The sequence below is a fragment of the Aplidium turbinatum genome, chromosome 14, assembly GCF_918807975.1.
Source record: "Aplidium turbinatum chromosome 14, kaAplTurb1.1, whole genome shotgun sequence".
NCBI classification, from domain to species: domain Eukaryota; kingdom Metazoa; phylum Chordata; class Ascidiacea; order Aplousobranchia; family Polyclinidae; genus Aplidium; species Aplidium turbinatum.
In genome coordinates, this window is record NC_137485.1 from 10,542,405 (window position 1) to 10,558,064 (window position 15,660).

At 36.6% G+C, this 15,660-nt stretch overlaps 2 protein-coding genes across 2 annotated transcripts in view; one reads left to right on the forward strand and one right to left on the reverse strand.

The window, feature by feature from the left end:
• LOC145783503 (organic cation transporter protein-like) overlaps nt 1–15,358 on the reverse strand; it is a 37,551-nt gene extending 22,193 nt beyond the window's left edge. Inside the window, exons 1-6 of the mRNA XM_082595393.1 lie at nt 15,353–15,358; nt 14,577–14,766; nt 13,469–13,595; nt 13,020–13,167; nt 11,821–11,997; nt 9,431–9,539 (exon numbers count right to left, since the gene is read on the reverse strand). Of these exons, the coding sequence (XP_082451519.1) occupies nt 9,431–9,539; nt 11,821–11,997; nt 13,020–13,167; nt 13,469–13,595; nt 14,577–14,764 (749 nt within the window). The 5' untranslated portion in view covers nt 14,765–14,766; nt 15,353–15,358. The remainder of the gene's footprint in view (nt 1–9,430; nt 9,540–11,820; nt 11,998–13,019; nt 13,168–13,468; nt 13,596–14,576; nt 14,767–15,352) is intronic.
• LOC145782725 (uncharacterized) lies at nt 6,302–9,187 on the forward strand. The gene is made up of 4 exons (XM_082594480.1): nt 6,302–6,365; nt 7,520–7,582; nt 7,873–8,013; nt 8,640–9,187. The coding sequence occupies exons 1-4, from the start codon at nt 6,346–6,348 to the stop codon at nt 8,869–8,871; spliced, it is 456 nt and encodes a 151-aa protein (XP_082450606.1). The 5' UTR covers nt 6,302–6,345; the 3' UTR covers nt 8,872–9,187.
• Nucleotides 15,359–15,660: the final 302 nt, after the last annotated feature.

The following is a 15,660-nucleotide window of genomic DNA, read 5'->3' on the forward strand; positions in this document are numbered from 1 at the left end:
ATAAAAAAGGTGATCCTCATAATTCCACCAACTATCGACCAATATCACTGCTATCTCCATTTAGTAAAATATTTGAAAAGCTTCTTCACACTAGAATTTACACATATCTAGAAAAATTCCACCTTTTGAGTGCTCAACAATTTGGATTTCGTCAAAATACATCCACTGCAATGGCAATAAGCACGCTGTATGACGATCTGTTAAACAATGTGAACAAAAATTTCTATACCTGTTGCATATTCCTTGACTTGTCAAAGGCATTCGATACAGTTGACCACAACATACTGACAAATAAACTTCAACATTGCTACGGAATACGTGGCACTGCTCTTGAGCTGATGAAAAGTTATCTTACTAATCGATACCAATATACCAAAGTGTCTAATTCTGCTTCAAGCTTGCAAAAAATCCTTTGTGGAGTCCCTCAGGGTTCAACATTGGGACCCCTTCTCTTCCTAATGTATATTAACGATCTTCCTTTAATGTCTAAATTTTCTACCGTGCTTTTTGCGGATGACACATATCTAGCTTTACGTGGTGAAGACTTGGAATCTTTACAAACAGAAACCAATACTGAACTACAAAAAATTGATGCTTGGCTACGAAGAAACAAACTCTCTTTAAACTACTCTAAAACAAGCTACATTTTAATAAACAAAGTACCTAAGCGTACTGTTGAAACTAATTTCAGGTTGTGTATAAACCAAACAGTGATTGAAAGAATGAAAACAGTTAAGTACCTGGGAATCCATGTCGATGAAAATCTAACCTGGTCCTCACACATTAAACATTTGTCGCTGCAGTTGGCTCGATATTCCGGAATTTTTTATCGCCTTCGTAACTATGTGTTAGAGGAAACATTGCTTATGTTATATTATAGTCTAGTATATAGTCGTGTTCAATACGGTATTACTATATGGGGTACTGCAGGTAAAACACTAATCAAGGAAGTTGACGTAAGACACAATAATATTATTCGCGCAATCACTAGAAGTACAAAATTCAGTCACGTCACTAGCTTATACAAATCTTTGAATATTTTACAACGTGAAGATATTTACAAACTCGAAATTGCAAAATTTATGCATAAAGTTTCCAATAATAATCTACCGCCTGTATTGCAAGATCGTTTTATAAAACTTGATAATATTCACTCGCACAACACTCGACAACTAAATAAAATGAAGTATTTTCTTCCACAAATAAACAAATCCGTGGCACACAATCTTCTGACACATCGGGGTACTAAATTGTGGAGTGAATTGGATGAATGTATTAAAAGCAAACACCTTGCTTTGTTTAAAAAACTTTATAAAATTACCTTGTTAAGTTCTTATTAAATCGTTAAAATCGTTCAGTTAAATTATTTTATCTCATGTAACCTCGTATTTGTGTTCTTAAACGATATGATTCATTATATGCTCATGTTTTCCCAGCTGGTCTTGATTCAATATTCTACAAAACCTTATATATTCAATTCGATTTCGAAGCTACTGTTCCATCCATCATTATATTTTATTGATACAGTTATAATGTCTGATGCTGCAATGTAAGATGACTGATGACAGGCAGCACCTTGACTGGTTAACCGCAAGGTTGTTCGGTGCTGCCAGACCTTTCTATTGCCATATTTTGATTTGTATGTAATTGTGTTTCTTTATATCGAGTCGTATTAGAAAGGCAAATAAACAATATCTCTCTCTCTCTCTCTCTCTCTCTCTCTCTCTCTCTCTCTCTCTCTGGTGGAAGCCCTAGCAAACAGTGGTGCCACGCGGCATGGTGTAAACAATGGTCAAGCAGCACATCCCCACTTTGCCCAGTATTTAGATCTCCGCCCGAGAACCAGCTGGGCCATGGCCTCCCTAGACTTGCCTCATCAAGGCGTAACCGTTTGCTCACTGGTGTTGGACGTTATGGTGCAGACATGTTGCGCTGCGGCTTGGCAGAAAGTGCTGCTTGTGAGTGTGGTGAAATGCAGACGGCAGCCCACATTATCAAGGATTGCCGGCTATACAGACCACCTCATGGTATGGAAGGCCTAGTTTCCATCGATGACGACACCAGGCAGTGGCTAACCAACGGATGCCCTGACATATAGCGACAACACGAGAGAAGAAGAAAAAGTTGCTGGAAATACCTCATCTTGATTTTCTATGCTAAAACGTTACAAACTGAATTGTGTAGCATATAAAAAAATAAATAAATAAATAAGCAGATGTATTATCCTTGAGAGTAATAAAAGAATTATTTTAACAAACTGTAAACTGAAAGTTTTTGCTCTAAAATTATTGACACGAAAAAATTATTTTAAGAAATTGAAAATGTTAGTTCTGTTACTTGCAAAAATGAAAAAAATAATTTTAATAAATCACAAAGCTTTTAATTTAAAAAACCAACAACTAAAAATATTTTTAACAAACTGCAAACTTTTAAGTTGTATGATTGACAAATCAAAACAAAAATTAACTGACTAGGTGCAAACTTTTAAGTTCCATAATTTACAACTGAAAAAAATAGTTTTAACAAACAACAAACTTATAAGTTCCATAACTTACAAACTAAAAGTTAAAAAAAAAATAGTTTCAACAAATTGTAATCTGAAAGTTTACTTCTGAAAGACATGCATATGAAAAATCATTTTAAGTCACAAACTTAAATTTTCTTTTACAAACTTAAAAATATTTTCAGCAAATTACAAGTTTATTTTTACAAGCTTAAGAAACTACAACAAAATAGCACAAGTTTCTGTTGCATAATTTCTAACGTTAAAATCTGTGTTCGGAGATTTGTTTGTGTGTTTTTATCATCAGGTGTCATTGTGTGTTGCAAAATTTGTGCTCGCATTCTGCTAGAGTTTGCATTATTTCATGCTTGTCTTAAGTTTAGGTAACAATTTGTGATGTAGTTTGCGTTAGGTTTGTTGATTTTGTTTTCTAGTTGTCAGAATGTAGAAGTATGTGTTGCAACAATTTGTTCTATAGCTGTTAATTTGGGTGTTATCATTGCATAAAGGGAATGTTGATTGTTTAGCTGGTATTAGCATCATCTAAAATATAAATGTAAAATTTATTTGTACAAACAAACAATAACAAACTTAGAGTAACGTTGTTTTGAAAAAGCTATTATTCTTATAAGCTTTAAATGACATCATAAAATCAAAATTTAATTTCCAGGTAAGTTGTTGTAAACCACTGTTTGAATGATGTTTATCAAACAAATGCTTAGTTAAATTATGAACCTGACAAGCTACACAGATCTAAACTGAACAATACCAAAGCAGGAGGTTCTTTGTCTTAATTTAGTGGTTGTGTGTTGAGTTGCATCGTCATGTTATTATTATCATAGAATGGTTTAGTTGTAATAAGAATCATAAAACAAAATCGTAAATGTTATTCCTACATGATAAGCCTAAAGTTAGGCCTACGTCATTATTTCAGAATAGTTACATTTATCAAACGTTACTATAAAGGTTTAGCTGAAACCACTGTTACAGCGAAACGGAGACCTGGTAAAATAAAGGTTTACCGAAACCAACATTAACCGAAACGAAGATTAACCGAAAAATGATAAAATGCAGTATTTATTGCTGTTCAAGATGATTAAATACAGTAGGCTATTTATTAAGTTTTTTGGACAAGTCATAGACTATAATAATTATAACCAACCCTTTGATCATTTGCCTTACAATCAACTAAAACCGATCCACAGATCAAAAGACTCATCAAAGTTCAACAAAATCTTCAATCAACCTAAACATTCGAAACAACAGTGAAACCTCATATACCAATAAAACCACCAAAAAGATACCACCAATCAATGACAAGTTATGAAGGAAGGGAACACTCAGTATTCGGAAAGACTTGGAATCGAACCAATAGACCTATCCATCAGAATCAATAGTGAAAACTCTATTCCTGCAAGCAAACAGCTTTACGAAAAAACATGGCTACAACAAAACCGATATAAAGTTAACAAAACTTTTATGAAATTATCTTAATTAAATCCTACATATTAACCGATCTATAATTTTTAGGTCCATACGCATACCTTGGTGTCCATTCTGTGGTTATCTTGGTTTAGGTTTAGTTGCTGTTTCTATAACATCTTTGATACAAGTTTTGTTTCTGATGACTTTATTTCTAATCTGTCTTTTCTATTTATGTTTAATATTATTCTTTCCATGTTCCTTTACGCCGCTGCCAGTTTTCTTGTTTGTTGTTTTGTGAATGATCATGTTTCTGCTCCGTATGTTAATGTTGGCAATATTAAACTGTGTCCATGATTTTGATATATTTTGCGTTGGTATTTCAAATCGTGATGTTCTATATGCCTAGAACCAAAAGATATGCAGTTTGTGAGATTGATATTTTTATGTTGGTTGAGTAAGAAAAGTCAAGATCCAACAGTATTGATATTTTAATAACCTAACAAACAAAATCTCTTCAAAAGAAATACCTACAAGATGATACCTACTTACCAAACGAAAATCAAATATGAAGGATATTGCTGTGTATTAATTTTGATAATTTGCTGTGATTTAATTGCTGTGTAACTCCGCTTACAATTTCTTCGCTTGTGCAGTCCAATGAAACAAACTGTTTACAATTTGTGTGTGGTATATTTCGATAATACAGAAAACAACACCGACGGTATAATATTTGTTTACGGTACACGATTTATTAACGCTCCAAAATTCATCACTAAACAAATCGGGTGAGGATTGAGAATCGGGTTTCAACCTCCTCAAACAAGTCAGAAATCTCGCAGAGGCATTGGGCGTCACATCCTCGATGCTCACATCTCCTAAGATCCCATTCATCAGTAGTGTGAAGAGGGGCTTTGATGCTTTTTTCTTCTTGAAGAGGAATTGAATCCACTTCTTCATTGCTTGCCTCCACATCAAATATTGGACGGGGCTAAGAGGGGATCACAAAGTGTGTGTAGAGGCGGAATGTATCCTTCGCGATCAGATAGGCCGATCCTTTCAAAAACACCCTTAGGGGTTGAGCTATTTAGAGGGATAACACATCTTCGGCGGTAGGATTCATATTCACTATCCTCATCATCACTATCAATCGGTTTGAAGTGTTGAGGGAAGAACCCCTTTTGTACATCATCATCCCCTTTCATCATATGCTGAATCTCTTCATAAGACATTCTTTTAAGCTCATGATAAGACATTTTTGTTTTATAATTTAGAACATTAGTACTCCATTCGCGTTTAGGCTATATGCAAACACCGGCGTAAAAAAAAAGGCAGAGTGATAGTCAAGATCCAACAGTATTGATATTTTAATAACCCCCAGAAAAAACCTTCAAAGAAATACCTATGTAAGCTATGTATGTAAGTAAACCTGAAATAAATTACTTCCTTGACAGCGTACGCGTTGGTGTGACGTCACGCCGTTCACACTTTTGTCTAACCACAACATCATCTGAAGTGCAATTTAGTAAAGCTTCCTTTTGCAACTTCCTGGTTCAATTTAACCGTTACTCTCACCCGCTCAAATCGGCCGAAAAATGCGCTCACTTTGATATAGCGTTAACCCTCAATGCTTAGCAAATCGACAGAAAAATGAGCTGTCTTTAACGCTTTCTTTTTGCTGATTGCAACTTCCTGGTTTAAATTAACCGGTACTCTCACCCGCTCAAATCGGCCGAAAAATGCGCTCACTTTGATATAGCGTTAACCCTCAATGCTTAGCAAATCGACAGAAAAATGAGTTAGCCTATCATTAATATAGCGTCATCAGCCGAAAAATGAGTTATCATTGATATAGCGTCATTGGTCGAAAAATGTGCTCACAATCTAGCCGCACTACATTTTGTCACTACATTTACTTGTTGGATCATACTTATAATACTACTATCGTCTATTGTGAGTCCTCGCATGTTGTTGGGATGATATTTAAAGACGAGCTTAAACTGCAGATTAGTCAGAGTTCTTATCAAAAATTTATGAGATTTATGATTGAACTAGCACTAAATTTTGTCTGCATTATTTCGGTTGTGAACTGAACATTTTGTTTTCAGGTCGATAAGGGAAAGATAGAAAATGTACAATTGCGAAATATGTCATGTCCAATTCAAGTCTAGATATGGAAAAAATCAACATATGAAAAAACACAGAAACGTGTGTTTTTCTTGTAGATTTTGTGTAAGGACGTTTTCGCAAGTGGTCTCAAGAAATCAACATGAGCGGAGGTTTCACAAGTGAGTTTGATTGTTCACGTAATTGTGAAATGGTTTAATTTTAGTTGTCTGACTGATTATAATTTCAGAGTGGCTGAAGTGGTGGAGAATGAAAGGGAAAAGGTCCCCACAGAAAATGAAATCGAGAAATTAATGAATCCAAACTTCTGGGGGTAAGAATTTTGCAATCAAATCTCATTTAAAATTGATTTAGAATTTGAATTAAAAGTGTTGCAAAATGAACAAATCCAAAACGTTATTATTAGGGCAGCCAAAAGTCAATAAAGTCAAAAATTTTCTGCCTTGTTCAGAGTTTATAAAACGTCCATAAACTAAAATTCCGGCTGACACGAAGAGAGGTTTCAAAGTTATTTAGTAAAAAAAAGTCAAATTTTATGGTTAGGTCAAAACTCTCTTTTTACGTAGTTTTTCTTTTTTATTGATATTTCATTAATATAATGATTTTTTGTTGCAATTTCTGAGGTGATAATTTTGTTTCGCCCACTACTGATAATTGAATATTAAGTAGGCTAGGCGTGGAAGGCAGGTAACCTGTTGTAAAAGCTCCCAATTTAGCTACTCACATTGTAGAAATAGAGAAGTAGTAGGCCTACAGTTCACTGTTTGATATAATTCAGAAGATGGAAGACAGCCGTAACACCATTGCAAAAGCTTACCAGAAAATGACGTCCCTTGACTTTAGTGTTGATGGCTTCCAATTTGGAAAATATATTCAAGCAAAAATCTCAAGGAATGACATCAAGTGCATTGTGAAAATGGGACGAGATGATATTTCACCACATTTATATAGCCTGCTGAGGAACTCCCAAGCAACTTCTGTATCAGTAGAGAGAAGCTTCTCCATTTTAGGAAAAATTTTGGCGAGAGACAGGAACTTCAAAGGCGATAATGTGAAACATTACTTAATGTTGAAGAATAATACTGCAGAACCCTCTCAGTAATTTCGGGATATTTAAAGACACTCCATATTTATCTTTTGCAGTTTTTCGAGTGACTTTCATTACCTATTCGTTAGCTGTGGTGCCGTTCAGTCTTCCACATTTTTCTTTTATTTCATTAGAAAAGAAGATATCCTTACCTAACGCTTTGATTTCTAATATGCTTTGTATTTTGCATTTAGGTTGCAAACGCAGAAAGTTATAGGTCAAAATTAGGTCAAAATTTGTAAATTATAAAGTCAAAATTTCAAGTTTTTAGGTCAAAAAATGAGTTGCCCTAGTTATTATTTCTAAACTATTTAGTTTGAAGTTAGTTAAAATGATTGCAAAACAGGGATTTTTATTTGAAACTTTACTTTCCTTTGTAGAGACATTAATTGGGAAGCACAGCACGAAGTCGAACAAGACTTGAAGAACCCTGATTTGTGGGAGTAAGTTGAATGGAAACACATAATCTTTTACATAGTTATGGTCTTTCTTGAACAAAAAAAAAGCAACATATTGGTTGAAGAGCATTTCAAACGTTTGTTAAGAGAGACTTTCAAACATTTTCTGTTTTACACGTTTATAATCTGATTATGTTGAAAAAAAAAATTTCTTTCATCGATTTGTGCAATGATTTTTTTAAATATTTTTTCCCTTACCTTTTGGTCAGTTTCAAGTCTTTTCATGAAAATAAAATTGTGGGTAGGTGATAATAAGTTTTTTGTTTCTTTGATAGTGTTGAAAGCAAAGACCAACACTACCATGCAGGTCTGAGATGTTGTAGGTTCTGTGCAAAACAACTGGCATCCAATTGGGGAGTCAAAAGACATGAAAAAACGTGTAGAGTGTGTCGGAAATGTAATGTTTCTTTTCAGAGGTAGGTGGTGTGGGTGTCCGGTAATTTCATCGCAGTAATTTCATCGTGGTAATATCATCGTGGTATTTTCATCGCATGGTAATTACATCGCAGTATATCACATCGTCAGGTAATTACATCGCAGTATGAGAGCTGCGTAGGCTACCAGCTGCGGGGCGACGGGAGCACCGCCGGCTCCGGCAAGAGCACAGTCGTCGGGACCCGAAAGATGGTGAACTACGCCTGGGCAGGCCGAAGCCAGAGAAAACTCTGGTGGAGGGCCGTAGCGATTCTGACGTGCAAATCGATCGTCCGACCTGGGCGTAGGGGCGAAAGACTAATCGAACCGTCTAGTAGCTGGTTCCCTCCGAAGTTAGGGTTAGGGTGGGTGGACGTGAGGGTTAGGGTGGACGTTGACGAAGACGATTTAATTACTGACGATGTGGTGTCTTGCGGTGTAATTACAATGCGATGACAATGTATGCGATGTAATTACCATGTGATGAAATTACTGCGATGAAATTACCACGATGAAATTACCACGATAAAATTACCGCGATGAGATTACAGTGAATCGTGGTGTGTTCACATTGGAAATGGTTTATGATTTTGTGAGTTGATTGTTTTTGTTTGTTTTGTTATTTCAGTCGAGAGGAGAAGCTCTCCCACAAGCACCTTCCAACTGTCCACCAATGTTCGACTTGCGGACGTTCTTATAAATATAAGAAAGGTCTCGAAGAGCATTCGAGAATAAAACACCGCTCTTCCCCATCCGAAGCCCAGGAACCAGATATTTGTAGAACTCTTCATAGAACAAAAGATTCCTTTTGCTTATTGCAACTTTCTGAAAACTTCCTGGTTCAAATGAAACATAATTAACCGTCTTTCCCGCTTAAATCGGCTGAAAAATGTACTCACAATTACTACATTTGATGCTTGGCTCAAATCGGCCGAAAATGTGCTCACAATCCAACGTCACTACATTTACAACTTGTATCTTACATATACTACTACTCAGATCAGATCATTCTTCACATTAACATAGCTGTGTTTTACAAAGTTACAAATTAAATACTGAACTTTTTGAAAAATGAAAGTAATTATTATCAACGCATCACTGCAGAAAGTTGCTTCATCAACAACACATCCAATATATCGTTATTTTTTCTTGCCTTCAATTGCACTGCAGTATATAACCTTGTAAAAATTTATTTTGTATGTTATTCGCTCTGAGAATGCGCATTGTCATGGTGCGCGAAACGTCAGTAAAGCAATAAACCATCTTGTTTGTTGTTACTTTTACTTTCAATTTCATCAGATGAACGTTGCAACTAGTGCTAGAAACGAAAGTTACAAAGGATGTGCTAATTTCTGATGCAAAAGCAGAGAACTTATACCCCAGACAACAAATCAGTCATTGATTCAACGTACAGCTTACCGAATCACTGTGGGATAAAGTTCAGCAGTGTAGTTGTACATAACCGCGAATGATGCGGCGATTGCCATTATTCCAAGCACACTCATTACAGTCACGAAGATGGCGCTCACTGCAAAGATAAAACAAGCATCGCCAATGACAGACGTTGACGTTAAACTCTTACGCTATTACAATACTCTACCCCGCCATTAGCCTACAATACTTTACCTGAGAACATGTAATTACTCAACTTGGCAATCACATAAAAAAATGCGATGCGAATCACTGCAGTATGAAAAAGTTTTAAATGTTTTTTTTCCAAAACCATAAACAGACATAACCCAGCAACAACACTACATTTAACATTATAAAAACAATAAGCTAACGTTTTCAGCTAATGATACAGCCCTTTTCAAGCCTATAAGAAAAATATTTTTAAAAGAAATACTAAAGAATAATACACTATCGCAACAAAATATGGACAAATCTAAACATTTGAGAAACTTGCTTAACCAGCTCATATAAACTGATAACTAAAAATTCGTAGCACAACGGCCACGGGTCAAGTATTTGAGAGGTGAAATTAATTAATTGTTCAGAAAAGGACTCAAGCAGATTTACGCAAGATGGATGGACAGAAGCACAGCACGAGACAGACAAACAAAGTAAAAATACGAGAAGCACAAGACGTGACAATTCAATCAAAAACTGTTAAAAAATAGGAAGCTCCGCCAGAAAATAATTGCCTGTTGAGCCCTGGGTTGAAAGATTTGATTATATCAATGCAGGGGCGCCGGAAGCGGGGGGCAGGAGGGCGGATGCCTCCCCTGCCCTCAATTTTTTTGCAGATGGAGGGGCAGGGGGGCAATGGTGCCCTTTTAAAGTCATGTAAGCTACTGCACATTTTGCAATATAACAATTTCTGCTATTCGCTTTTAGCCTAATTATAATCTTTCATTTTTGCCTCAAAATAATATTTACGGCACAAAATTTTGCAACACAGTAGGCGTACAGGCCTTAAAACTCGTTTTTTTTTCGGCAGCCATCGTGGCCTACCGGGAGCTCCTTCTCGGCGCCAAATCTGCGTGCTTAGAGGCCAAAATAAAAATAACGATAGCGCAAGTAAATAGAATTAAACTTGCAACAATGCTAAAATGATCACTTAGCGTTGTTGAATTCTGGGCCTGGCGTCCTACAATAGAATCGTTGCACCACGCAATAACTGATTTATCGGGATTGTAATCCAATACTGCGGGACCATCTAACGACACTCGCACGAGTGTCTCCAATGTGGCTGATTTTAAAGAAGTTTGCCACTCCCCTAGAATTCTGTTTAGCAACGAAAAACAACGTTCGACATGTGTTGACGATGACGGCAAGGTAATAAAATAAGTATTTCAATGATGTGAAGGGCATTACTAAAAGAAGCATAATTTTTGCAAAATATGATCAAAAAAAGTTTTTCCCTCGGATGTCAACTAACCTAGTTCTCCTTTTTAACGATTCAATGTCCGACAACATCGAATCGACATGAAAACGACAATATTGCCAGCCGATGTAAATTAGCACTTCGGATTAACACTCTGTTAAAATAAAACAAGACTTACGGCGCTGGTGATCGCAGATGGATATTACAAACAAGGAATTACAAACAAGACTTACAGCGCTGGTGATTGCAGATGGATATATTCCATCAATAACAAATATTCCCGCAAAATGCAACAGTGGCGATTATGACGCGCTGACCTAATTTTGTGTCACTCTTTGATACTACATATTTTCGACTGTTAATCCACGATCATTCTATTGCGAAATTAAATAATTGGCTAGAAGAAACCGGCGGCCAAACTTGGCCGATTGAAGAGGTAGCACCGGCGGTCATTCATAGCACCGGTGGCGGTCATACTTAGCGGCCATGGCCGCAGGCTGCTTTAAGGCTTGACACTAGGTTACATCATTATAACATAGCATGATGCCCTTCTTTGTATACCGGACACTTGTAGACTATCATTACTCAATACACAGTGAGCTGATAGATTAGCATTGTCGCTATATCTTATCTAAAAACTTGAAAAAAAATTGGCCTTTTAGTAAACAAAAGTGCCCTTTTTTCGTAATCTTACCCCCCAAGTCAAAAATCGTTCCGGCGCCCCTGTATCAATGCCTCGTGAATGCCTTTTCCAAAAGTTTTGGAATTTACTTTATGATGGTGCTATTTATGCTTGTACCGTACTGTTCTCGCAGCAGACGAAATGAAGGTTTTTCTCTCTCTCAAAACATTTATAGGCCTACCTAATTCCTTCTTATACCTTTATTCTCCCGATATCATGGATGCCGATCACTGAACGCGCAGCTTAAATAAAATAAAACTTAAAAATTTTCGTTTCGAACAGTCGTATTAGGCTGCTTACCATGGCTACTACCAGCTACACCTTGCAGCAGTGCTGCGACCAAGCAACATACTGCTGCCAACAAAAGAGATCCAAAAAGTAACGGTTTTCTCCCAAACCTGTCCATTGTAAATATCACAAAAATATTTCCAATTGTCTCCATCAAAGCATTAAGGGCATTGTTTACAAATATATTTCCTGCGAGTTTTAAATTGTTAGATGTATTAGGCCTATTAGACTTATAAAGTAAAACATATCTAGAAAAGAAAGGAAAGATGAGTTATAAGATCAGCTATGGCCAACTCAAATATGTGACCGGGCCAAAAGTCTGCCATAAGAAAGGACGAGACGATGGCACGTTCACAAGTTTACAAAGTCAAAATTAATTCAAATAAAACATTACGTAAATAAATCGTTTGCCATTTATTTTCTTCTGTAATAATCTCAATTTGACGTGTCGCGATGCCGTCCCTGAGTGCTAAACATAGTTTATAAGATACTACACTGAATGATGGCAGCATTAAATGAAACTCTCCCTGATCTGGCGTTTTTTCACCTGCCTAAGCTTTAAAAAGCCTAACTCATCCAGAAGACGAATCTCTTTGTGTGACATTTTGTTTTGAATTTGACTTAAGTAATTAAGTATAGGCGTAGGCTATAATCATTGTTTGTGCAACCTGGTTGCTGATTTCCTGCTGTGCAACGTAAATTGCTTGCATTTTGTTTGGAAGGCAATTCATGCTAGGCTTAACTCTTCTGCTTTCGTAACTTTTAAATTTGAAAAGAAAAGAATTACATACAGCACATAAGTTGTACTCGTACGTTACTGCTATTTGCTTTAAGTTTATCATTTAAGTTAGGCTACAATGCTACATGAAAGTAAGCATTCTCTTTTAGCCTACATCTTCTCTCGTGTTGTCGCTATGCATGAGGGCACCCGTCGGTTAGTCACTGCCTGATGTCATCGTCAGTGGAACCTAGGCCTTCCATAGCATGAGGTGGTCCGTACAGAGGGCAATTCTTAATTATGTGGGCTGCCGTCTGCATTTCACCACATTCACAGGCAGCATGCACTCTCTACCAAGCCCATGTCTGCACCAGTAAGCAATGCATACGGGTACATGTGATCAGAAAACGGTTTCACACTTTTTGAGCAAAACTCGACCTTTTAACATTAACGCGGGTAGCCTACATGATATCTTTTACAAGTGTTAATTTACCTGTCAAATTTCCCACGTTAAATATCAAACCATAGTACACCAAAGAAACCGAAAACCAAAGATATACAAGTTTGATTGTTAGTAATCGTATCTTTGTTCGCTTAAACAAATCTAACATGTTGTGATCCTTCTGGTGATCAAAATGGATCTAAAACATAAAGTAAAAACCTAGCCTAGAATGTTGAAGTTGTTGATAAATTTACTAAATTATAAATTGAATTTGTTTTGCCAGACCTTATTCTTTCTGCTTTATGAATGATAACCTACCAGCCAATTTCATTAACACGGTTAGTGATTGAAAAAAAAATAGTTGCAAAGCCTAATAGTCGGGCACAGGCAAGCAGTTAAAAAGAATTTAATATTGAAGTTTAAAAAATAAGTTTAACATTATCAACTCAACTTTTATGCGATGAAAAATATTAGAGTGGGCCTACGATGCTATGACGTACATTTGACGTTTCAATGCATATTTTTGCATTTTTCCATACATCGGTGGGCAATGGCTTTCCGTTTTTTTTTGCCATCTTTTCGCAGATTAGTTTTGCTTTCTTGTTCTTTCCTTTGCTAAAAAGCCACCTACAAAAAGCTCAAACTAAAATTTGTTTTCCACCGCTATTCATGTTATAGAAGTATTTTCAAGACAAACAAATTTCAAGATTGTGACCTCGCTTTTGCAGTTGCAAAGTCGTGGATAATATTTTTCAGATCAAGCAATTTTGCAACTTCATGTTCTATTCCAAGTAGCCTAGTCTTAACCTGTCGAATGGCTTTGACCCATGCTTGATCTTAAATAGGTTCTAATTCTTTTCAAAACAAAAAATGAACATTTTCCTGCGCATTTCGAAACCATTAGCCCAAGCTTTAAAAAATACGAAGCCTTACCTCAACAATCAACATTCTGGAAACTCACAATCACAAACTGAGTTTGCTGACTTGTGACATGTCAAGTTATGGCTTGCTCAGGTGTCACTTACTCAGTTTCATGATTTATCAGCTTTAGCCACTTGCTGAAATGTTGCTAGCTCAGTTGTCACTTGCTCAGTTGTCGCTTGCTCAGTTCAGAACTGCTGACTTGTAGGAGACTCGTCTTAAAGTACCATCTTTCGTCCACCAAACGAAGCGGAAGGTCTGTTTGTCTTGGCTGATGAGACATAGGCTGCACTGGCTGTCCTGTTATAAACTTTTGATGTGGTCAGAGAAGCATGGCCATTGGCCAATCTGGGGTGGTAAAAGGAGAAATTTGGCCAAATGTGTTAAACGTGTTAAAAGTTTGCCAAATTTGCTTTGAAAATATTATGACAAATAAAATTTCTTTCGTTTTGTCATGAAACAAGTCACCATAACAAGGCCATACAAATATTACAACTGGACCGCGGGTGGACATAGCTGGCCAAAATGGACTTAAGTGCATATTATTATAATGTAAAGTTGTTGTGATTTTAGGTGCTATGTACACACGCAAGCAATACAAAAAACACGTAAGTTAAGTTACAAAGTTTATTTATAAATAAAGATACAATTGTCTAAAGAAAACAATCTGGTAGGTTGTTCGCTTACCTCGGTGATTCTGGAACAAACGTAAGGCAACAAATGATAAGAATAGGAAAAAGTGAGATAAAGAATTGATATTTCCTCCAATTTTGCAACAAGAAAGCAAAAACTGAAGACATTCCTCCAGCAATGCCATAAAAAGTATCAAAACACACCCCCGAGAAAGTTCGCCATTTATCACCAGAGATCTCCATGACTGAAAAAACTTTCAAACTCATAATATCTGTAGGCTACTCCTCACGTATAAATATAACCTACAGTAAGCTACGCAAATACAAAAATGATTTCAATACAGTAGGTTACGATAATGATTAGGCTAACCATTTGGAAAGTTACACAAAATAATGAGGGAATAATTTTCTTTGTCTGTATTCTGTCATTGTAGGCAGCTTATAGCCTATTTTAGGCTAAATTTGAAACTTGATTTGAGAAGAGTCTAGGTCTAACCTATCATCTCCCAGGCCTCCGTGCAGTTATCTTAACCTGAGGGAAGGTTACTCTAAGACGGCAGCTAAAACCTTGGACTTTTTCATTCATGACACACGGACCTTCACTGTTTGGTGGGAAAAGTCAACAAACTTGTTAATGATGTAGGCTAGTCTACGATTCCAGGCATGGAGGAACCACGTGGGCCTGGGCCCACCTACTTTATTTTCTGGGTGGGCCTGGCCCACCCACGTTTGATAGCCAAATTTCTTTGAAAAGGTAGCGAAAACGGCAAGTCAGAGAGGGAGTTCAAAAAAAAGGTCTTTGCTCATTTGATACACACTAACAAAACTTACCATAAACAAAACCGCACAAGTAGGTCACTTGAAGACAGGCCGCTACCACAAAACGTAACGATACATAGGCAATGAAACTTGGTGCATATGAAAGACCAATTCCAAACCCGACCCAAATTATTAAGCTTACAGTCATCACAGAAACTCTCCCATATCTAAACCATACATTGTTTATTTTTTGCATGTGAATTACTTTACCGGCGGCAGTAGCCTATTGAGCAGGCGTGTTTTCAACAGTGGATCGGCCACATGAAGAGTAAACTTATTTTACGTGACCCTGAATAAATATAATGCAATATTCTGTAGTG